The 25,020-nt window shown below is 41.5% G+C and overlaps 2 protein-coding genes across 7 annotated transcripts in view; both read left to right on the top strand.

The window, feature by feature from the left end:
* The window catches only part of CDRT1 (CMT1A duplicated region transcript 1), a 45,269-nt gene extending 31,044 nt beyond the window's left edge, over positions 1–14,225 (top strand). Inside the window, exons 11-14 of the mRNA XM_036269527.1 lie at positions 3,889–4,047; positions 6,027–6,295; positions 7,197–7,343; positions 13,408–14,225. Of these exons, the coding sequence (XP_036125420.1) occupies positions 3,889–4,047; positions 6,027–6,295; positions 7,197–7,343; positions 13,408–14,225 (1,393 nt within the window). The remainder of the gene's footprint in view (positions 1–3,888; positions 4,048–6,026; positions 6,296–7,196; positions 7,344–13,407) is intronic.
* Positions 14,226–18,550: 4,325 nt separating this feature from the next.
* The window catches only part of LOC118634601 (Golgi apparatus membrane protein TVP23 homolog B), a 38,579-nt gene continuing 32,109 nt past the window's right edge, over positions 18,551–25,020 (top strand). For 5 of the 6 annotated variants that reach the window (XR_004960377.1, XR_004960378.1, XM_036269247.1 and 2 more), the window contains exons 1-3: positions 18,551–18,654; positions 20,136–20,218; positions 21,384–21,528. Coding sequence is in view for 4 of the 6 variants with exons in the window: in XM_036269247.1 (XP_036125140.1) it covers positions 18,643–18,654; positions 20,136–20,218; positions 21,384–21,528 (240 nt within the window). In the remaining 2 variants the exon portion in view is untranslated. Of the gene's footprint in view, positions 18,655–19,130; positions 20,005–20,135; positions 20,219–21,383; positions 21,529–25,020 lie in introns of those variants that run through there. The other variant, XM_036269249.1, reaches the window with a different exon arrangement.

Genomic DNA, 25,020 nt, shown 5'->3' with positions numbered 1-25,020 from the left:
GTGAAGGTGGACGACCAAACCCGAGCAGTGCAGAGCCGCAGAGCAGAAGGTTCCTGTGCTGTGGACGGAGCAGCCGGCTACCTCCCTAAGCGGCCCTTCAGGGCGCTTCTCCCTGTGCTGCAGGGAGGTCCCACCATTTTGGAAGAGCCGGGACAGAGAGACGGGATGAACCTGAGTGGGCCCACCTTAAACACCACTGTCATGTGTTACTTTTCTGGGTAGATTTGCAAGCCCAGGAAAGGTTCAGTTATCCTCTAGCTTTTTCCTGGAGGCTAGCTGTCTCAGTTACTCAGTGCCTTGGAATGAAGCCCTGGTGTTCTGCATAAGAGGATTTCCAGAGGGTGGGATAGATGCTGGTTGTTAATGAGCCCCAGTTTGCATTTTTTTGCCTCACCTGGAAAAGGCTGAATCTCGGGGGGGGGGGGGCTGCTGCTTTTCCCCACAGCTCTGGGAATGAGCACAATGGCCACAGTGCTTTGTGGCCACAACTCAGCAAAAACTCTGAGTGCCCACCAAACCTCAGGTGTCCCCACAGAGTTCCAGCCCAGTCTGCCCTCCCTCTGCCATAGTCCTCAGGTGAGTGGCTGTGTCTATTTTAGCTCTCTGTCCCTGCTCTCTGTGCAGTGGAGCGGGCTTGGTCTTTATTCCCCAAGGGCGCTGCTCACAGCTAAGACTGCTGCTGTCCATGGGCACCCAGCCCACCACCCTTTCGCGCCTCTGCAAATCCTACCAGTGTCCCTGGTTATAGTCTTGTCCTGCTGCTTTTCTGTTGCCTTTCCTCAAGGACTTGTCTTTATTTTAGTTGTAATTCTTGTTTGGTCCTGGGAGATCGTCTGTGTAGCTTCCATTCACTCCACCTCCATTTTCCCATCCTCTATGTCTATCTTGTGTGCAGCTGGGTCACACAGGCCTCTCTGGTGCCCCCACACCCTGCAGGTCCCTTGGGTAACTAGATTGCACAGTCCCTTTGGGGACCTGGCTCTATGTCTATGTTATGGGCTGCTGGGTTGTACAGGCCTCTCTGGTGCTTTAGCTCCCTGAAGGTCCCGCAGGCGGGCAGCTGGATCGCACCAGTCCACCTCGGGCTCTGGCTTGCCACTGCTCTTGTGAACTGCTGGACTGCACAGGCCTCTGTGGAGCCCCAGGTCCCGCAGCTGGTGGCTGGGGAGTGCTGCAGCCCCGTGGGGCTCAGCTCCTGCTCAACTTTTGCTGTAGTTTTTGGGGATGGGTCTCAGCTACTGGTTTGCACTTCTGTTGCCTGGGGATGGATGTCTGCTCCCCAGCCTCTGTTGCTGGGGGTATATCTAGACTCTGACAGGGCTGCTACTGTGGGGGATGGTGCTGGGCTCCTGACTGTTTGAGGCTTCCGGGACCGGCACCTTGGGAGCTCCACTACTGTACACTGGTCTGTGTTGACACAGAGTGTCCACTGGTCTGATGGTGCCAGGTGTGCTGGTGGGCTCAGGTTGCTGGGCCCTAGCTGCTCCCACTGCCTCCTCCCCGGGAAGACCTGGGATCTTCCAAAATGGTGGAACCTTCCTGCAGCACAGGGAGAAGCTCCCTGAAGGGCCACTTAGGAGGTAGCCGGCTGCTCCGTCCACAGCACAGGAACCTTCTGCTCCGCGTCTCTGCACCGCTCAGGTTTGGTTGTCCACCTTCACGTCCACTCACACACTCACAGTCACCCTTCCTCCGGTCCTGCCCGCCGCCATCTCTAGTAACTTTTTCCTGGGCTGGTTTTTAAATACTTTCATTAATTTAATCCTGACAGCAATTCTCTGAGGCAGAAATCACTATCCCCTCTTCACAGAAGAGAAAACTGAAGACTGAGAGGTTAAGTTACATTCTCAAGGTTATATTGTCTGTAAGTAGTGGTAGAATAAGATTTTGATCCCAGTTTTCTGATTCCAAAATCTATGCTTTTTATCAGTAGGCTGCACTGGTATAGCCTGAACTGCCAAATGTCAAAGGAATCTATGGGAAGTGCAGGCCCAGCTCAGTTACATCAAAAGAGATATAGAAAGAGGCAAACATTTGTACCACAAGGCATCTTCCTTAGTGCTGGATTCCCCTACTGGTGGACTAACATGAACTTAGGACACCAATAAAGTTAGTATATTTCCACTTGGAAAATACCTAGAACTTTGTTGTACATTGCTTTTTTATTTTATTTTATTATTTTTTTTCTTTATTGATTTTTAGGGAGAGAGAGAGAGAGAAAGAAACATCAATGAGCAAGAATACCAACTGGCCGCCTCCTGTATGCCCCCCACTGGGGATCGGGCCCACAACCTGGGCATGTGCCCTGATCGGGAATTGAACTGGCGATCTCTTGGTTTATGGTCAATGCTCAACCATTGAGCCACACCGGCCGGGCTGGTGGACTTTCTTAAACTTAATTTATTCTTTCTTTCTATCTATCTGTCTCTCTCTCTCTCTGTCTCTCTCTCTCTCTCTCTCTATCACATGAGGAGGGATTCAATTCACATTGGCCTCTTTGCTGTTCTTCAAATATACTAAACATGCTCCTACCTTTTAAGTTCTTTGTTATTTCTGTTTGGCTAGTGCTTGGGGCCTTGAAAAGTCTTAATCTGGCCCTTGGATCTGACCAAGGCTCACACCAAATGGTATGAGGTGGATGTCATTTTTTTTTAACACATTGTAGCAATGATCATACTCTGAAACATGAGCCGACATCCGCTTTTTCAACAAATGTTTATTGAGGACCTGTTATGGGCTAGGCCCTATGCAGGACATGCAGACACGAATAAGACATAGGTTGTACACAAAGGAATCCGTCATATACCTAAGGTTTGTGTGTGTGCTTGTGTGTGTGTGCGCGCGCATGCAGAGGAGATGGAGATCAGAGATGGCTTTATGAGATAGGCCATGAATGGACTTACATGGGTAGCGATGACAAGGATGGGTGGGCTTTCTTTGCCCATAAAATCAAATAAATCGGAGGCATCAAATTCAACTTTTCAGTATCATTAACAGGAATGGGCTAGTTACACTTCTCAGAATTGAATACTCCACATACTGGAGTCCAACTTGGACCAGCTGTTGTAGGGAGGATTTTGTTGGCGGCATCTAACTGTTCTCCAGCTCCTTTCTCTTTCCTTGCTGGTTGATACAAAAGGGAACTGATAAATCTCATGCCTGGGTAGTTTTCCTTTAGGATGTTTAACAAGTAGAATGAAAAGTACCAATTTAAGACCTAAGAGAAACTGCCCAAATACCAGATTTTTGCTTCATATAGAGATATCATTTTTAATTCCCTTCTCTTCTTTATTTAATAATACTATTTGAAAAGGAATCAAAACATTAAATAATTTGCTCTGGTCAGGTGGCTCAGTTGGAGTGTCATCAAATACAATAACAAGTTTCAGGTTTGATCCCTGGTTGGGCTTGAACGGGAGGTAACCAATCGATGTTTCTTTCTCACATTGATGTTTCTCTCCCCTACAAACCCCTTTATTCTCTCTCTGAAAATCAACGGAAACACATCCTCAAGTGAGGATAAAAAACAAAACAAAACATTAAATAATTCTCAGTAGGCCTTTCGTAGAAGTCAATAGCTAGGAAGCAAACTATAAGAGAAAAGTATGATATTTATATGGATATAAAACAGATCCCATAGAAATTCATGACATAAGCCTTTGTACTTTGCCACCTTGTGGCACTGTGACCAAACTGCAGGAAAAATAACCACAGAAGGGGAGGTCAGAGTACAGCCAGGTCTCAGGTTAATGATTTATATCCAGAATTATAAAATGATGGCAAACATCATTTCAGGGACAGTTATAGCCACAAAATACCGTGAACTACAAAAACACGCAAGCAGTTTACCAGAAGACAGGTACTGCCTATTGCTTTGTTCCCTTGCAGGGAGGTGCTCCACGTGGCCCTTCTCTTCCTCCGGGTCATCAGTGCCTGTGCAGATGGCAAGATCCGCATTTACAACTTCCTAAATGGGAACTGTCTGAAGGTGATAAAAGCCAATGGCAGAGGTGATCCTGTGCTGTCCTTCTTTATTCAGGGCAACAGGTGGGTGGTAGGTGTGGAGGTTGGAGCTATGAACACTTCTTTATGCAAAATCTTTGTCTCCTCTGGGGCACCAGCCCTGGATTTTCTGGCAGTAGGAAAGAGTAGGTAAAATTGGGCTTTCATCCAATTTAGGCTGAAGGAGAGTCATAGTCTCATGGAAAACTAAGTGGACTTTACACCAAACTTAGCAATCATGGTTCATATCACTCTTAATTTGGTCTAAATGTCTGGGCAAGTCATGCACTGAGTGCAATATGGCTTAGCTGCAGGGACCCCAGTTCTGCAAACGTGCAGCCCCCACTTGCTCCCTGAGCATGCATTCAGCTGTCTAAGAGCTCCGTGAGCTGTCTCTGATGCCCCAAGGAACAGGAGGGTGGCAGATGGCAGGAGCAGGAGGTTCAGTATCCAGTGGGTTAACAGAAACCAGAACCAGGACCAAACTAGTTGTACGTAGTACTGTGTTTGTTATATGCCACATTCAGGGTGGTATTATGTGAAAATACCCAAATAGAATTCACTTTTAAATTCTCCCACAGGCTCACTTGAGACATCAGTTCATCTCCATGAATCATATTGCCTTCTCCTTAATGAAACTTTACTAATACAATTTCTCATCTTAAAGAGGGAGGGCTGGTAATAAGTCTCAATAAATAAACTCTTTTCAGACATGAGGTAATAATATTTTAAAAAATCACTTCTGACTTTTTTCTTATTCATGAAATCTGAAGAGAGATTGTTTACTTTTGGCTTGAGTAAAAATAAATATCAGAGAGATTTCTAATTGGAATGATTCCCCAAATTTTATTTCATTGCTTTCAACCAAAATAAGTCACTCTTTTAGAGAGTTTCCACTAACGGTTAAGGTCTTAGAATTGCAGCCTTTTGGAGCAGAAAGGAAGCTACACACAGTATTTCAGTTTCTTGTTTATGGTTATAGGAGATCTAGGCACAGAGTTGGGAATGCAGCTTGCTCTGTGAACAACAGAAAGCAATGGGTTGGTGGAAGGCAGTTCTTGGGGGGTGGGGGCAGGTTTGGAACTCCTTTCCTACCAGGTCATTAAAGTGGGGACTAGGGAAGACGGAAAGCATCCGTCATCCGAACATTTGCCTCATACAGTACAAATGTTCCATCTACATAGAGCACATAGAGGGGCCCTGGAGTGATGGAGTGCCGAGGAGTGGGCTGGAGGGTTCCCGAGGAGGGAGCCCCTCCCATTAAAGGGTTTTCCACATTCCCATCACAGCAATAGAAAGATGGTGTTTGGATGTTGTGCTTAAAACAACAGTGAATTTCAGGACATCCATGTGCAGAGTACCTAAGTTTTTTGCCTCAGGCATTCTAGATGCTTGGCTCTCATTTCAAGAATGAAATTCTTTTAAAAATACTTTTAAAATTTAAAGTTTTTTTTTTTAATATATAATTCTCACCTGAGGATACTTTTCCATTTATCTTCAGATAGAGTGGGAGGGTAGGGGCTGGGAGGGGTGGGGGGGAGAGATAGGAGAGAGAGACATCAACAAGAAAGAGACACATCTATTTGTTGCCTCTCACATGACCCCAACCAGGGCTGGGGACCGAACCACAACCAAGGTACGTGCCCTTGACTGGAATGGTACCCGCAACTCTTTGGTCCACAGGCTGACGCTCTAAACGTTGAGCCAAACCAGCCAAGGCAAAAAATTAAAAAACATTTTTTTTTAAATTCTTTTTCAGATAGTTTAACTCCAAATATTTAATTAACAACAACAACAAAATTCAGCTCCAGAGCTAATAAACCCTGCTGCACAGCCAGCTACCTGTGGCCACTCTAGACCCTTCAACAACCTACACACCCTACTGGTACAGTCATTTCCTGGGGAAGTTTCCCTTGGCTCTAGGATTGGACGAGGTAGTAGTTGTGCAGACCTGGATGCCGGGCGTGGCCTCCATGATGGCCTCCATGCTCCTTTTGTGGGCAATCTTACTGTTTTGGTTCCAGGATGGTGATCAACACAGACAGCAATATTCTCATGTTCCAGTTTGAGAATATAAAGTGGCAGTACTACGTGGAACAGGCCAAACCAAAGAAGAACAAGGATAAAGAGGAGGACAAGGAAGAAAGCCTCACAGAAGTCCTCTCCAAGGCCAGCACTTTGGTTTACAGCCTGGCGGGCTCTATATCCAGTAGACAAATGTTGGCCCAGGAGTCCCTGTTAAGTAAACCTCGCAGGTCCCGCATCCTCCCGAAGGCATCTAGGACACTGACATGTAAGAGAATTGACTCCCAGACCATCCCAGTGGTACCCAGTGAAGCAGGTGATGGGCTGCAGGGGCTAGTTTCTTCCTGGGATATTTTTGCCAGTAGTTTCTTAATAACATAAATCTCTACCTTTAAGGAAGGTGGGAGCAAGTTTCTTTGATTCGCCAATTTGTTAGCCAACTCAAGGGAACCTCCTGATTTTTGAGGCCTAAGTGTTCAGTCTTATTAGAATCATTGTACAGCAGCTAACACTAGCCCTTAATACTTGCCATTAAAGCAAAAAACAAGCAACCAATATCCTCTCCCCACACCTCTGAGCCAAACATACAGTACATAATTATTTTCTTAGGACAGACAAGATATTATTATACTGCAGAAAAATATTCTACGCAGAATATATTATCTCTAGACCCCTGACTGATAACATGCATACCTGGAAAAGATTAGTTATCAAGCAGGTACCTATGTGTGTGTGTGTGTGTGTGTATGTGCGTAGGTGTGCGGTGGAGAGGCATGACTTATGCCATTTATAAAACATACAAACAATAAGTTGTGTGGGGGCTAGAGTAGGCAGACTCCTTTCTTTTACTTGCCCTGTATTTGGCATATGAAATTGGACCCACAGATCAATAGATCACCTCCCAACATATTACTTTGCAAATGGTCAGCTAGGAGAAAGGACAGAGAGTTTCAGATAATGCTCAGTGCTTCATAATCAGTAGAAAAAGCAATGGGAGGGGAGTTGGGAGGTGATCTCATCCTTAGGCTCCAGGTGACTACCAAGTTTCATATGACAATAAGATGAAGGTTTGGGAGAAATCCAGTCAAATTATCAGCTATGCCTTCATTATTCAGACTTAATTGAATTATGTGATTACTATGGTTTTCTCCTCAATCTTAATTTAACAGCATCAGTAGAGGCATCTCAAAGTCAAGTAAAGCTAAAATCACCCCGAAGAGATGGAGATGGCAAGAAGAGAGTGAGTCATGTTTCTAAGGCAGCAAATAGCTTGAATGGTGAGCAGGACAATGTGGAGGCAAACTCCCTTACAGGAGGTAAGATGAATGTTGATACCACAGTTTGAATCAGTGACAAGATCCAACTCTCTCTCTTGCTCACTTTGTTCAGTGTAGTATTTCAACAATCAATAACTTTGCTTATTTTTGAGAATTCAGAATAGATAAAATTCCCAGCTTTTCCTAAGAGTGATTAGCTTGTCTCCTTATTGACTTGAGGCCACAGAGCGAAAACCTTTTGTAAGAGCCGGGTTTCCAGTGCTGAGCTCCCAGCCTGACTCCCTTCCCTGCCATTCAGCCTCCTCACGCTTGAACTGTTGTGTCATAAGTCTGAGTAATGGGGTGCAGAAGGAAGAAGAAGCAGTTGTGGCTTATTTCAGAGGGCGCTGTAGGAGATTTCATGAAGAAGGAGATAGATTAGGGGATGGGTGCTATGTACATGAGATAAGAAGATAAGAGGGAGGGTTACAGAAGGAGCTTTTGAGAAGAGTTACTGGACATTGCAAATATTATGTTACTTTGTTGTTTTTGAGAAACTTTGATAAAGATAAAAATGCCTTTCAAGAACAAAAGACTGAAAATGAGATAAATAAAATGCAGTTAAGCAAGTTAGCAGAGGTAGAGTTCAAAGTCATGATGTTGAGGAAGCTCAACAGTATGAGTAAGGACATCAACACCATGAGTAAAGATATAGAAACATTGAAAATCAACCAATTGGAAATGAAAACAGACAGTAGAAATAAAGAACATATTGGAAGGACTAAACAGCAGAGTAGAGGAAGTTGAGGACCAGTGGATTAGAAAACAGGGTAGAAAAAAGAAACCAATCAGAAAACTAAAAGGAAAAAAACAATTAAAAAACAGAAAGACAGCTTCAGAGAAATGTGGGACAACTGGAAACGTAATAATATTTGCATCATAGGAGTCTCGAAATAAGAAGAAAATGAGCAAGGGTTAGACAATATATTTGTAGAAACAGTGACAGAAAACTTTCCTAACTTGGTGAAGGAAGAAGGCATTCAAGTTCAAGAAGCACAGAGAGCCACCAGTAAGAAGAACCCAAACAGGCCCACACCAAGACACACAGTAATTAAAATGCCAAAAACTAAAGACATAGAGAGAATCCTAAAGGCAACAAGAGATAAGCAACAGGTTAGCTACAAAGGAACCCCATAAGGCTCTCAGCTGACTTCTCACCAGAAACGCTACAGGCCAGAAGGGAGTGGCAGGAAATAATTAAGGTCATGAAAAACAAGGATCTAAATCCAAGACTACTCTACTCAGCAAGGCTATCATTCAAAATAGAAGGTCAAATAAAGAGCTTCCCAGACAAAAAAAGGCTAAGGGAATATATTAGCACCAAAACAGCACTGCAAGAAATGTTAAAAGGAATGCTGCAATTAGTAGAAGAAATAGGAAGAAAAATATAACCAACCTAAACAAAAATGGCAATAAATAAATACATATCAATAATCACCTTAAATGTAAATGGATAGAATGCTCCCATAAAAAGACACAGAGTAGCTGACTGGATAAGACAACATGACTAATATATATGTTGTTTACAAGAGACCCACCCCACAAAAAAAGACTCAATATAGGTTGAAAGTGAAGAGATGGAGAAAAATCTTTCAAGCAAACGGAAAGGAAAAAAAAAAAAAAAGCTGGGGCACAATACTCATATCTGATAAATTAGATTTCAAAATAAAGGCCATAACTAGAGACAAAGAAGACCACTACATAATATTGAAAGGATCTATCCAACAAGAAGATATAACCTTGGTAAACATATGTACACCAACATAAGAGCATAAAAATATATCAAAAATCTTCTGGAGGACTTCAAAGGAGAAATCAACAACAATAGAATCATGGCAGGGGACTTCGACAACCTGTTGACATCACTGGATAGATCCTCTAGGCAAAAAATTAACAAGGAAACAGAAACTCTAAATGAAGCACTAGATTTAATAGATATCTACAGAGAATTATACCCCAAAACTGCAGAATTCACATTCTTCTCAGTGCACATGGGACATCCTCAAAGATAGACCACATGTTAGGACACAAACTAAGTCTCTACAAGTTCAAGAAGATTGAAATCATATCAAGCATCTACTCAGATCACAATGGCATACAACTAAAAATCGATTGCAAGAAGAACATGCAAAGACGTTTGAACACATGGAGGCTAAATAGCATTTTATTGAACAAGGAGTTCAAGGAAGAAATTAAAAACTTCTGGAAACCAATGAAAATGAATACACAACACAAAATCTATGGGATGCAGTGAAAGTAGTTCTGAGAGGGAAGTTCATGGCACGACAGGCCCACCTCAAGAATCAAGAAAAATTTCTAATAGACTATCTAACCTCACAACTTAAAGAACTAGAGAGCAAACAAAAAGGAAACCACAGAGCAAGTAGAAGGAAGGAAATAGTAAAGATCAGAGAAGAAATAAATGACATAGAGACCAAAAAAAAAATCAAAGGACCAATGAAACAAAGAGTTGGCTTTTCGAAATATAAACAAGATCGATGGGCCCTTAACTAGACTCACAAAGAAACGAAAAGAGAGAACCCAAATACACAAATTCAGAAATGAAAAAGGAGAAGTAACAACTGACATCACAGAAACAAAAAAAATCATTAAAAATACTATGAACAATTATAAGGCAACAAATTAGACAATCTAAGCAAAATGGACAAATTTCTAGAAACACACAGTCTCCCAAAACTGAACCTGGAAGAGATAGAAAACTTGAACAGACCAATAACAAATAAGGAAATTGAAGATATAATCAAGACTCTCCCAGCAAACAAAAGCCCAGGTTCGGAGGGCTTCACAGGGGAGATTTACAGAACATTCAGAGAAGAGCTAACACCCATTCCCCTCAACCTATTAAAAAAAATTCAAGAAGAAGGAAGACTCCCAAACTCATTTTATGAGGCCAGCATAATTCTAATTCCAAAACCAGAAAAAGACACTACAAAGAAAGGAAACTATAGGTCAATATCCCCGATAAACATACATGCCAAAATCCTTAACAAAATACTGGCAAATCAGATCCAGCAATACATCAAAAAAATTATTCACCATGACCATGTGGGATTCATCCCAGGGATGGAAGGCTGGAACAATATTCGCAAATCAATAAATGTGATACACCACATAAACAAAATGAAAGATAAAAACCATATGATCATATCAATGGTTTCTGAAAAAGCATTCAACAAAATCCAGCACCAATTTCTGATAAAAATGCTCAGCAATCTAGGAATAGAGGCATCACATCTCGACATAATAAAGGCCATCTATGAAAGACCTACAGCCAACATCATACTCAATGGGCAAAACCCAACAGCATTTCCCTTAAGAACACAACAAGACAAGGATGCCCACTTCTGCCACTCTTATTTAACATAGTACTAGAAGTCTTAGCCACAGCAATCAGACATGAAGAAAAAATAAAAGGGATCCAAATTAGTCAGAAGGAAGTGAAACTGTCATTATTCATAGATGACATGATATTATACATAGAAAACCTTAAATACTCCATCAGAAATCTACTAAACTTAATAAATGAATTTGGTGCCCTGGCCGGTTTTGCTCAGTGGTTAGAGCACCGGCCTGCGGTCCAGAGAGACCCAGGTTCGGTTCCCGCTAAGGGCATGTACCTCGGTTGCAGTTTGTCCCCGGCCCTGGTTGGGTCATGTGGGTGGCAACCACTCGATGTGTCCCTTTCACGTCAATGTTTCTCTCTCTCTCTCCCTCCCACTCTATCTGAACAAAATATTGAAAAATGTCCTCAGGTGAGGATTAAAAAATAATAATAATAAAAAAATAAATGAATTTGGCAAAGTAGCAAGATACAAAATTAACGTCAAGAAATCGATGGCATTCTTATACAGCAATGATGAACTCATAGAAAGAGTAATTAGAAAAACAATCCCATTTACCATTGCAGCAAAAAAATTAAGATACCTAGGAATAAATTTAACCAAAGAAGTAAAGGACCTATTTGCAAAAAAGTACAGGACACTGAAAAAAGAAATAGAGGAAGATATAAAAAAGTGGAAGCACATACCTTGTTCATGCGTTGGAAGCATTAACATCATTATAATGTCCATATTACCCAAAACAATCTATAGATTCAATGCAATCCCCATCAAAAATACCAATGACATATTTCACAGAACTAGAACAAATACTTCAGAAGTTCATATGGAACCAAAAAAGACCTCAAATAGCCACAGCAATCTTGAAAAAGAAGGACAAAGTAGGTGGGATCACAATACCGGATATGAGGTTATATTACAAAGTTACTATAATCAAAACAGCCTGGTACTGGCACAAGAATAGGCATATAGATCAGTGGAACAGAATAGAGAACCAGGAACCTGACCCAAGTCATTATGCTCAATTGATATTTGACAAAGGTGGCAAGAGCATACAATGGAGTAAAGACAGCCTCTTTAATAAATGGTCTTGGGAAAATTGGACAGCTACATGCAAAAAATGAAACTAGATCATCAACTTACACCATACACAAGAATAAACTTAAAATGAATAAAAGACTTAGATGTGACTCATGAATCCATAAAAATCCTAGAAGAAAATATAGGCAACAAAATTTCGCGCATCATAAGCAACAGAATTTGTACTGATACATCACCGAAGGCAACAGAAACAAAGGAGAAAATGAACGCATGGGACTACATCAAACTAAAAAGCTTCTGCACAGCAAAAGAAACAACCACCAGAATGGAAAGGGAACCCTCTGTATGGGAGAGCATAATAGCCAATGATACATCAGATAAGGGGTTAATTTCCAAAATATATAGAGTGCTCATACAACCCCACAAAAGGAAGACAGTGAACCCAATTAAAAAAAAAAATGGGCAGAGGAGCTAAATAGACAGGGCTCCAAATGGGGCATACAAATGGCCAAGAGACATGAAGAAATGCTCAACATCACTAATCATCAGAGAGATACAAATTAAAACAACAATGAGGTATCACCTCACACCTGTCACAATGGCCGCCATCAACAAATCATCAAACAACAAGTGTTGGTGAGGGTGTGGAGAAAAGGGGACTCTAGTACACTCCTAGTGGGAATGCAGACTGGTGCAGCCACTATGTAAAACACTAGTGTTACCTCAAAAAAATTTAAGGTTGAATTTTAGATGCTAGCTATAGACTAGTTATAGACTAGAATTTTAGATGCTAGTTTGGGGTACAGACTTTTACTTGTTGGGTTAGACTAGACAAATGACTTCTACTTTTCATGACTCAGTTATTCCTTTTGTAAAATGGGAATAATGCTTTCAATGCATCCGTGAGGTATTGTAGGGATTGAAAGGCCCAAATGAGATATAAGAGTATTGATATAATAAATTTGCTCACTTGTGAAGACATTCTTGTTAACACAAGTTCTTAGGCACCTTGGAGGTCTTGGCCATAATGTAGTGACCAGAATGAATCTCTGGTCCTTTTGGACCCACTGCTATTGTTCAAAACATTTTGGGAATGCCTGTTCAGTAACTGAGTTTTGGTCATGTTGTGATATTCCGCATTTCCCAGGGGGGACATATTTTTTGAAGGCAGTTTTGATTTTAGAAAATGGTGAAAGATCATTTGGAGTCAAATTTGATTAATAAGGTGGAAATCAAATTTTGTCATTCAACTTTTCTTTAAAAACAGAGGTATGTTACTAGGAATTTGTAAGGCTATTCTATTTGAATTATAAATGGGTAGAGCATTGGGATTACATGTTTCCACCAAAATATGCATATCTAGAGGTTAATACACACACACACAAGTACTAGCATATTTGTTAAAGACGTTATATTGAATATGTCATAATTTCTGGTCTAGAGGATTTTTGCCCACATGCTGGCATGTTCATTGGGCAACAAAGATGTCAGTTTGCACAGCAGTTAGAACGGATTTAATTTTCATGCATAAGTACTTAATGTTTTTCATGGAACACTGATTTGTTTTTTTGTTGTTTTTTTTTTTTTTCTTTTCTTTTCTTTTTTCTTTTAATCAGATGACATGGAGAAAGTAAAAACACAAGGACAACTGAAAACTCCTGGAGACTTGGAGAAAGTAGAAAAACAAGGACAACTGAAAACTGCTAGAGACTTGACCAGTCACCTAAAGAAAAAGTCCTGGAAGATTCCCATGTCACCAGACCGATTCCTTCTGACTATTAGTGCCCTGCAGCAAACCCATAGTTCAGGGAAGTTTGCCTATCCCGGTAGGCCCCAGACCCAAATCACTGATGCCTGGGAACCTTCAATTTCATACCCAAGGAAGGTCCTTAGTTTCAAAGGAAATTCATTACAACATGCAATTGATAGGTTGAGAGCCAGCAACCCTCCCATAGATGTGAAACAAACCAGTATTTCCCTTGAAATCCAGAAACTGCAGCCCAACTTGAAGAACTCTTTACACAGTCCCCGAGTCCAGTCCACCATACCTCAGCCCATGCTTATCCACTCCAAGATCTGTGGGAGCTTAAAGGGCAAAACCAGAGCAACCGATTCAATTGATAGTACAGCGTGCAGCTTCAGCCCCTTAACCAGCATGAAGGTCATTAAGCCAAAATACATGATGGCTCCTCCAGTAGGCACAGCAACCCAGTCTGTCAAGAAAGAATGGCCTCGTGTCTACTCGGCCCTGGATCCCTTTAGAGTAAACACTGAATTCATGCTGTTGACTGTGAGGGAGGAGAAAGAGTACAAAGAAGCCAAAATGAAAGAGTATCAGGCTAGAAAGCCCACTGGAGTGGTCGATCCAGAAAAAGCCAGCAAAGCTGCATGGATCAGGAAGATCAAAGGCCTGCCTATAGATAATTTCATGAAGCAAGGGAAAACAGCAGCCCCTGAACTTGGTCCAAACGTATTTATCTAAACCAGCCTTGGAAAATTACAATGTCTTGAAATAAAAAGGAAACCAAGCAGATGTTGGTGTTTGGTTTCTTGCTTTTTTGTTTTTTTTACTGTTCCTTGGCAATTAAAATGGGGACTTCTGTTTATCTTCCTATAAGCCAAAGAAGTGATATTATCAAAGTAACAAAACAGAGGGAGGCTGGGAGAGATTGGTATTTGTATTCTCACTGAAAATCATTCCTGAGACTGTGGAAGCCCAATTTCATGGATGGGGGATGGGGAAGTGATCATTGTAAATTAAATACCACTCATCACTATCAATTAAGTGCTATCATTTTTATAGCAAAAAAAAAAAAAAAAAAAGAAGAGATTGTGTCAGAATAATGTATTAGAGTTCCTTGGTATTTTTGCATCAGTGAAGCTCAGTGAGTTCAGTTAAGAATCCAAGAGGAGAAGCCTTCAATGGGGTTGACCTATTGCACTTGAGAATGTTATGTGTTCTTTACCTTATTAGGACTAACTCCTATGAAAGAGAATTAAGCTTATTTACCCTTTCTATAAAGGGGAATCATAAATATTGAGTGTGTTGAGGTTTCTACTCATACCTTCTGAGGATGGTATTAATACTGTTGTAATTAGCTAGTTATTAATAATAGGAAAGGAGCAAAAGGCAGGCCAGACATTATAAGCAAGGCCATTTGGGCAGCTTCATCAGGAAACTGAAATTTCACACTTCCCAGGGAACCATTTACCATTCCCTGCAGATCACTGGGGGAAGGGACTGGACAAAGGGGAGGATGGATACATGCACAGTGATGTTGGGATGACACAGGGAAGGTGCTTGCTGTCACTCAAACCTGGGAACAGAAATCACTGGCTAGAAGAGGTGGGGCCAATGCAAGCCTATGAAAATTTGGGACAAAGGAGCCCTCTCTCTTGGCTCATGGCTCTCTTGTCCTGCTTCCAGGCATTCTCCTATGTCTCCTTCATAGCCATGTGGCCTGGTAGACCTCACATGCAATGGACTAATGGACCATAATTGGAAACACAAACTAATCCAGTTTAATGCTCTACTGGACACTGCTCCAGTATGGAGCAACATCTCTGGACAATGGCTCTGATTATAGCTCTGCTGAAGCCAAAGCTACACTTCTTCCTTGGTGGGACAAGGGGAAGTGGGACCTTGGAAGCTCAGGGATTTAATTCCACAGAAATAAAGCTTTCAACAATATCTCATCCTCCCATTCAAGTTTTAGAAAATTCCTTTTCTTGGGATGTTGCAATAAGTCCACTCCCACTAGCAACATATGGAGACACGGAGTTCTCTCCACTGATAACAATATCAGGGTCCAGGCAGGTAATTTAGGAGAGTGCAACCCAGCACAAGGACTGTGGCCCACTAGAGAGCTCAAGCCCCATCCAAAGGTACTGAGCTCCTACTCACTACTTCAGCATGGCTTTAGGATGATGTGAGGTAATAGAAAATATATATTAGCCTCTGCCCCTAGTTCCTGGCACAGAGCTTCTGAAACCATTGTAATTTCCCAAGTGATAAGAACAGTAGGAAAATCTTTTGTTCTAATATTTGTCTTTGACTCCTGTCCCTGAAACAGAGCTCTTGGAACCCTTTTAATTCCTAAGTGATAAGAGTACTAGGAGTATTTTTTGTTCTAATGAGGTGACTGGGTGGGCTCACAGATGGGGTCTGGTCACCAGAAAAAAAACAAGCCATGGTTAGAAATTTAGAATTTTCAGCCCACCTCCCCATTCTTTAGAGGAAAGAGTGTCTGGAAATGGAGTTAATGGTTGAACATGCCTGAATGAGGAAGCCCCATAAAAATGCCAAAAGAAGGGGATTTGGAGAGCTTCCAGGTTGGTGAACACATCCATATACTGGGACAGAGGCATACCACAAGTCCACAGAAGCTCCTGAACTTGGACTTCTTCCAGACCTCACCTTATGTATCTCTTCATCTTGCTATTCATTTGTGACCTTTTGTTTGTTTGTTTGTTTGTTTTTATCCTCACCCGAGGACATTTTTCCATTTTTTGTTCAGGTAGAGTAGGAGGGGGAGAGAGGAACAGAGAGAGAGAGAAACATCGACGTGAAGGGACACATCGAGTGGCTGCCACCCGCACGACTGACCAGAGCCGGGGACAAACTGCAACCGAGGTACATGCCCTTAGCGGGAACCGAACCCGGGTCTCTCTGGACCGCGGGCCGACGCTCTAACCGCTGAGCCAAACCGGCCAGGGCCATTTGTGACCTTTAATAAACTGGTAAATGTAAGTGTTTTCCTGAGTTCTGTGAGCTGTTCTTACAAGTTAATTGAACCTGAGGAGAGGTCCTTGGAACCTGTGATCTATAACTGGTTGGTCAAAAGCACAGGTGATAATCTGCGCTTGTGACTGGCATCTGAATGTGTGTGTGTGAAAGAGAGAGAGTCTTGTAGGACTGAGCCCTTGACATGTGTGATCTGATGCTATCTCCAGGTAGATAATGTCAGAATTTAATGAAATTGTAGGACACAGAGCTGGTGTTGCAGAGAATCTCTTGGTGTGGAGAAAAACCTCCACATATTTGGTGACCAGAAAAGAAGTATTTTACGTGAGTAGTAAACAACACACACAGGAGAGAAACACAGTAGGGAAGAACCCCCCCCCCCCCCACTACACAGGAGATGAACTGAATTGAGATTTCCTAATACAGATGGTAATGAATTCAAATAGAATTCAAAATTCAAAACAAAACCAACAAAAATCCCAATCCCACAAAACCCCACAACCTACACTTTGGATGTGTTGGAAGGTATCAGCGAGATAACCAGTGACGCACAGCAGAATTGTAAAGGAGCACTTTATTACACTGGCGGTCTGCGGGGCTTTCCCCAAATCCTCAGCAACCTGCCTTCTTTTTTGCCCACTTTTAAAGGAACAAACTACAGAAAAAAAAAAACAACTACATTCTCTTGGCGCTGCTTTTGGCACCATTAAGGGGGGCTGATACATATAAGGGGGAGAGAGGAGCTTGTTAGAGGTCAGGGCAACCATTAATCTCTTTTTTCTCATGGTTCCTCTGAGTTTCCCGAGGCCATCATTAACCCCTTATCTTTATAGTTTTCTTTGGGTTTCTCAAGGCACTATGTTTACAAGAGTCTGCCAGGGTGTGTGCTGCAGTAACTGAGGGTCAGAATGGAGTTATTACAGATGGGCCACCAAAAACATGGCATGGGCTGTCTAGATGAACAGGTAACCTGTTCACAGCTTCCACCTTGCACTTTCAAGTGCAGGAATACAATTCTTTGCCAAATTGAAAAACTTTCCCCCCCCCCCCTCATTATTAGGTTCAAAGTAGCATTGGCAAATAGCCACGTAAAAATAGTGATTTTAGTAGAAAGAATCCTCTCAATTAAGGAAATGTGCTAATACACATTATTCCATGACCCTTCAATAGCAGTTTGACCCCTAGGCCATCCAGATGTTGTTATAATTACGTAGTGTCAAAGATGACTTACAGTCCCTGAATTTCAGGTCCTTCACATGGGCAAGATCACACCATTAACAGCTAAACTCAAAACAGCATTAATACCATCTTCTATTTACTAGGTATTTATCCTGTACAAGGCCACTGTCATCCCCACATTACAACTGAAGATGTACACAGAAGTTAGATCATTAGTAAGAGGAAAGGGTTGGGGGGCGTGGAGCAGACTCAAACTCAGAAACTCGAACTCCAGGGCTCAGCTCTCAACCTCTCTGTTCCTTAATATTTCCCAGCGTCTGTTCCCATAATAAAACCCTCCACTGTTCACAAGAGTCCTCCTGCTCTGTTCTCCTGAATAACTTTTTACCACTTCGCAGGAGCACATCATTGTTTTCAATTGCTTCTACGTTACAATTACGATGATGTACAGGAAAATACATTGGGTAAACCTTTCAAGCAAAATGCAACCTTCCCCCTATCAGGACATCGGTTCTGGTGGGAATAACAGCTCTTACGTAGCAACACCATCTCCACGAGCCAAACCACGAAGCTTTCCCCTAAAGCTAACGGCGGCACGAGGATCCTTCTGCCGCTGGTTTTACGCTGGGTCGGGATGAGCACTAGCCCCAGTCCCCACTTACGGCCCTCGGCTTGCTGCCCATACCAAGCGCTCCCGGCCCCCAGCTCGCCCCGCCCCCCAGCTCGCCCCGCCCCCGCCCGCCCCCGCTCGGGATGCTTCCCGGGAGCCCCGCCCCGCCCACGCTCTGGCTCCTTCCCGGAGCCCCGCCCCCTTATCTGCTCGCCGCGAGGCGCCTAGAAGCGGAAGTGGGCGCAGGATTGGGCTGTAACTTGGCTTCTCCTGGCCTTTGGTGACCGAGACGCGTCTGTTCCAGGCCCCGCCCCGCGACTGTGGCGCAGACGTGGCTCCCGGAAGTGGGGCTGGCGCAGGGCTGCCATGTTGCCGCAGGTGAGGAGCTGTGGCGCGGGGTGCGGGTGGCCGTTCCCGGGGGCTCGGCCTGGAAGGTGGGTGGGGCGCGAGTGCAGCGCCCCGGGACCGAGGTGTCCGCATGCCGGCCTGCTGCCCGAGTCCGAGGAGGAGCGGGTGGGCGGAGGGCCGCTGTCTGGGGGCGCGGCCGGGCGCTCCGAAGCCTCTGGCGGAGGGGGACCCAGGTGGTGCCGCGCGGGAACAGACGCCCGTGTGGAAAGAGCGTTGTCCACGCCAACCCGGGGCGCTGCAGAAACGCCGTGGGTGACGTTGCGGCCCGTCCGGCCCGGGCGGAGTGGGCGGGGGCGTAGCCCGACCCCGGGCGCGGCGGGCCTGGGGGCGGTGTCACCGCTCCAGTGTACTTGCCAAACAAAATTTGAATGGATGCTTCTTAGTGGGTTTAATTACAGTCCACACATTTCCAACCAGAGGTTAATTTAATAATCTCTTCCTATTAAAAAATGTACTGTAAGGGCCACTTTCGCTTAGATTATCATCGGTATTTTTCTTCTCATTGGAGGGATTCTATGGCCCAGGCACTGTTCTAGGCCCTGCTGTACTGAAACTGCTGTTACGGAGGCCCCGATGGCCTAGTGGAAATGCAGTGGCAACTTTTCGGTTTTCATCTTGTGATTTCTGCTTTCATGTCTCATCACCTTTTCTGACCCGCCTGTGTTTTTCTTTAAGGACCATTGCAGTTACATCATTGTGGCTACCTGGGTGATCTCCCTATTTCACTAGTGCCTGGCACTAGTAAAGGTGTAAAGTGCAAATGTATTGTGGGTGAGGCTGAAGGTGAATTGCAGTGTGTTGTCATGTGCACCACTCTTAGAAGCCTCAAGTTGTGAAAGGAAGGAGCACTTTGGAAAGTAGAAGATAGAAGGAGAGATTCGGGATAAAGGGTTTTTAAAAAAATCTTTTTCACTTTATAAAGGACACCTGGATAAGTTTATATGCTGATGAGAAAAATTCAGTAGAAAGCTTTGAAGATACTATAAAGTGTAAATAAAGGGGAAATTGATGGAACAAACTCTTGAGGAAGAAGGAAAAGAAGTGATTCTGAACACCAATAGTTGGTTTTGCTTTGGATAAAAAGAGAAAGTTGTGGGACGAAGTCAGGGAAACGAGAATACAAATCAGATGATTCTGTGAAAGACACAAAAATATTGAATTTCTCCCAGTAGCCTCGGTGGTCTCTGACCTTGCAGGACCATTTTCTCACAGGACCCAGCTTGGGTAGAGATGGAGACAGCAGATACTTCGGTTACCACGTCGGGGTTTTGCCAGACGATTTGGATGGGGGCGAAGGCACTGTGCATGCCCTTTTTCTAGGTTGTGAACGCAGATGGCTTTGACCATATCTTCATCTTGTCTTCCATTTTGGCTAGTGTGCTGCCTTGCATGTAGCTGGCAAGCACATACTGAATTCATTTTGCTTCATGGCTATTTAATTTTCTTACTAGGGCAGTAATGATGACACTGAAGATGTTGCACTGTTTGATGCAGAAGAGGAAACAGCTAATAGACCCCAAAAATCCAAAATCAGGTATGAGGATAACTGTTTAGAGTCGTGTTAGTGTCCAGTGGTTCTGTCTGTAGACTGGTGTCAGTTAGATTCAAGGTGGAGTGGTTGTGATGTCCTAGTGAATATTGTATATAACTATCGTAATCCTTAGTCTGAGACAAAAATGACATTTAGGTTTTCTTTGGGAATAACTGGCATATGAAATTTTACTCAACACTGAATTTTCAAATCTGCAAATCCAATTATGTGGACACTAGTGTGTGTTTTTTTTAAATAGTTTCTGTAGATGCATTATGACATTTTGATTTAATTGTGCAAATATCAGAATTTCATCTTTTGTATAAACCAACATGAAAATATCAAGCCAAACATTTCTATTCTAAATTTAGTTTTCTCTAAAGAAATTTACTTAATGAAATCAAATTCTACCTAAACCTCAGAAACTTTGTACTGAGACAAAGTTTTTGCCAGTTACAAAAGATCACATACAATTTCATTTATGTGAAATCTCCAGAACAAGTAGATCTGTAGAGACAAAGTTACATTATTGGTTGCCTAGGGCTGGAGAAGGGATGGATTGGGGTAAATGAGGGTTACTGCCAGTGGGTAAAGGTTTTTGGGGGAGTAATGAAAAAATTCTAAAATTCACGTGGTAATGGTTGTACAGTCTTATGAATGTATAAAAATCCATTGAATTATATACTTTAAATAGGTGGAATTATATAGTTGAGATATCCATGTTGGTATATGGATATCTCGATAAAGCTGTTAAAAACAACAGCTCTTCCTTGTGGTTTCTTTATCTTAATGCTTGAAATGATTTCCAAGGACCTAGAAATTCTTTTGTCTTGATTTTCAGACATAAAAAATAAGATTCAATCCTGAGAGTATGGTTTCCATACTCTCCAAGCTTGGTAAAGTTTCTTCTTACATATTTTGTGAAAGTTATATTCAATGAGGTGTTAAAAGTCCTGTTTAGATAGTGTATTTGCTGTGACAACAGGGCTTAGTCAAATAATGGGACTTCAGAAAAAGGCAGAAATAATAGTTTGCTTCTTTCTCAAGTCATCTCTCTTATTTTTGACCAAACTGCATGGTTATGCTATGGCTGAAGCATTTTTCATCTACATCCGCAGTATCTGTCTAAAATGTAATTGCATGTCTTTTGTTATATTTTGGTTTTCAGACATCCAGTGGCATCATTTTTCCATTTATTCTTTCGAGTCAGTGCAATTGTAGTCTATCTTCTCTGTGAATTGTTCAGCAGCAGCTTTATCGCCTGTATGGTAACAATTATCTTGTTGTTGTCATGTGACTTTTGGACAGTCAAGGTAGGTCTGATTGTTTTTATTTTGAAACCATTAATGTGATGAGATTGAATGATGTATAAACAGTAAAAAAAAAAAATGAAACTTAGTATTTTGGATTGGTGTTAATTTATCTTTTTGTTACCTTAGGCCAGGTATATATGTGCCAGGTATGTCAGATTACATGTAAGTTATTTCACTATTCACTTGTCTGTGCCTTATGTCAGCATACATCAGCTTTAAAATCAAACAGATAAATGTGACTAGCAGCTACAGGCCCTACACACTGCTTTCTAATCCACTTCACTGGTTTTGCTTCAGGGTCACCTCCAGCTGTGCTGGGTATGATTTCTAGATAAGAACCCAGGATAATTTCTTCACAGATACTTAAGGAGTACCCACCATTTGTGAAGTCTCTAGAGCAGTATTTCTCAACCAGAGCCAGTTTTCCCCCCAGGGCATGTATGGCTCAATGTCTGAAGACATTTTTGGTTATCACAACTGAGGTGGGGGAAGTGTGCTATTTACATCTAGTAGGTAGAGGCCAAAGATGCTGCTAAACATCTTAAAAGATGCACAGAGTGGACATCTCCCCACAACAAAGACTTATCTAGCCTAAATGTCAGTAGGGCTGAAGTTCAGAAACCCTATTGTAGAAGATAGAAAAGAGTGTAAGAAATGGTTTCATACTCAAAGGCAAGGAGTAGAGGGATGGATGGTTAGATAGGTACATAGATAGATGGACATATGATAAAGGAGCTTTTAAAATATTAACTATAGACTCTAAGTGGTAGGTGTACAGGTGTTCTGTGTGCTTGGAAATTTTCATAGTAAAATGGTGGTTGGAGCATCAAAGGGAAAAATATGCAAAAGCTAACTTTGGAATTTCAGAGACATATATGTTGATTCAAAGACCAGTAAGATCTTATAAGTCTATTCATAGCCACCATGCAGCTGTTTTTAGATCTTTTGATTCTTACAGATAATCAGAAGCGGTTGGCATGGTGGTTGCCAGTTTCCATAAGCCACAAAATGGTGAAAATGAAGATTACAGAAGTTTTTTCTAGGCTTTTCTTTCCTACACTCTTCTTTGGCTTGAGTTTCTTTGAATTTCCTTTGTTGCTTTATGCCGTCAAATGTTTACTGTATCCTGGTCACAATTTTATTTTGAGGAAGGTTTCTTTTTGTTGTTCATGTAATTTCTGTTTAGCCAGATAGAACATGGCCTTCAGAAATTTCCAAATTCTTAGAATTAAATCCTTCTGGGTTTAGGGTTTTTAAAAATGTGGTCACAAAGTATATTTTATGATAAACTATTTTGTTTGTTTGTTTTTAATAATTAAGGCTTTAAAAATGTCTCCCTTTATCTGTGGCAAAATTATTTACAGCGAACAGTTGCTATATGAAGCACAATTTAAAAATCAAGATGGGGAAATTATTGGATGAACTTGGAAAAGGGGGTAGGCAGTGTTCCAAACAGTTAGAACAGAGATGGGTCATAATTATACATCTAAATACAGTTGTCAAAAAAAGAGACAATCATTAAAACGATAAAAGATAAAAAAATAAAATAATTTTTTAAAAAATTTGAATTTAAATGTTATAGCCTATACAGTGCTTTTGTTTTATCCCTTACTCTGACAGATTTAAAAAGGTTAAATAATGGGTTTAAATTTTTAATGGTAACTATTAGTAAAGTTTAAAATAAGTTTTGTGTCTTTCACAACATTGTAGAAGATAGGAGCAACTAAAACATAGTTTATAAAGTAAGGGAAGGAAAGAAAGCACATGGCAAGGAAGCTTAAATATCCCAAGGCATACCAGTAATAGAAGTAGTAGCAAATTAGTTATACAGTGAATGTAATTTGACTAAACTTTCTTTTTAAAGATAAGAATTCTAAGATTGAGTCAAAAATCAAAAGTCAAATGAAAAAGTTTTAACTAAAATCGTGACATTAGTGAAAGTACAAAAGGCAAAGATAGCATCAGACCAACTGAAACAAAAATAAACCTGGCATTATAATATTATTAGGCAAAATAGAAATGGGGGTAAGATAGCAGTCAATGGAACAAAAGTCATTTTATGAATCACAGTAAGGCTCATTCACAGAATGACATTTGCCAAACTATGTCTAGTGATAAACTTAGAAACACTGGGAGAAGGTGGAGGGAGCGTTATTGTGATAGGAGTCTAACCAGCCACTCACTGCCTTTGTCCAATCAAAGCAAGAAAGACAAAATAAGGTTTAAAGGATCTGAATGACATAACAAGGTTAGTTTAATAGTAGTATTTGGAACTTTTTATATACAGGAATAATCTAATAAGAGTTCAGTTCCTGTGCAGCATTTACAAAAATTAATCAAATAACAGTATGAAGAAAATCCAAATAAATTGCTCAAAGCAGCTACGTTTTCTAGCCCAGTGCAACAAAACTAGAAATTAAAAAATGGTAGTCAAAACTGGAATTTTCAGACGAGCCAACTGCTAAATATCTTGGCTCAAAAAGAAAACAAAACTGTAAATCATAGATCATTTTTGCCTAATGACAATGATCGTCTACATGCAAACTTTTGAAATGTGTCTGAAGCTGAATTCAGAGGGAAAAAAAATACACTAAAGGTTTTTATTAATTAGACAGAGGTCCAGAAGTTTTAAAAACAAAAACAATAAGCTTGAGAAATTAGGAAAATAAACTAATTTGATAAAAGCAGAAAGTAAAGAATTGAAAAATGGGAAAATGGAGGATGAGATATTCTAAGAGCTACTACTTGAAAATGCCAGTAAAATAGACTTCTGGCTAGTCTCCATCTTTGCCAGCTTCTCTTTTTAACTTACACTTAAAAGTTAGCATTTCTACAAAATGAATTTTGGTCTTTAAGGTTCCTCCTTGTCTATATTCCTTTCCTAAGCACTATCATCTATGCTTCTGATTTCAGTTGCTTATGTCTAAGCCAGGTTGACCCCCCAGATCTGTATTTCCAGTCCAGGTTTTTCCTCCAGCTCCAGACCTCTCCATCTGTCTTCTTGACATTCTTACTTGGCTATCTGAATGCACCTCAAATTCAACATGTGTAAAATACGCCTTGTCATCTTCCAGCCCACAAATGCTGCTATTCCACCAGTGTTCCCTTTCACAGGGCCTTGAATCACTATTTTTTCATGAGAAAACCAAAAATATATGAGTTGCTTTCTTTGTACCCCATATCCAGTTAATCATCAAGTCCCATAAATTCATAGATTTTACTTTCTTCCTTAGGGCTCCCATGCCTGCTTTTCTACCTGAAATGTTCTCATTCGTACATTACCTTAACACAGGGATTCCTAATCTTTTTTGTTCCTATCTAGATTCTTTTGACAGTCTCATGAAGCTATGAATAGTGTTTTTACATACATAACAAAAAATACATTAAGATTAAGTAACTTATATTGAAATGTAATGAAAACAGCCCTGGCCGGTTTGGCTCAGCGGTTAGAGCATCGGCCTGCGGTCCGGAGAGACCCGGGTTCGGTTCCCG

Source organism: Molossus molossus, unplaced genomic scaffold, assembly GCF_014108415.1.
Source record: "Molossus molossus isolate mMolMol1 unplaced genomic scaffold, mMolMol1.p scaffold_m16_p_19, whole genome shotgun sequence".
NCBI lineage: Eukaryota > Metazoa > Chordata > Mammalia > Chiroptera > Molossidae > Molossus > Molossus molossus.
This window is presented reverse-complemented; position numbering and strand designations above follow the sequence as displayed.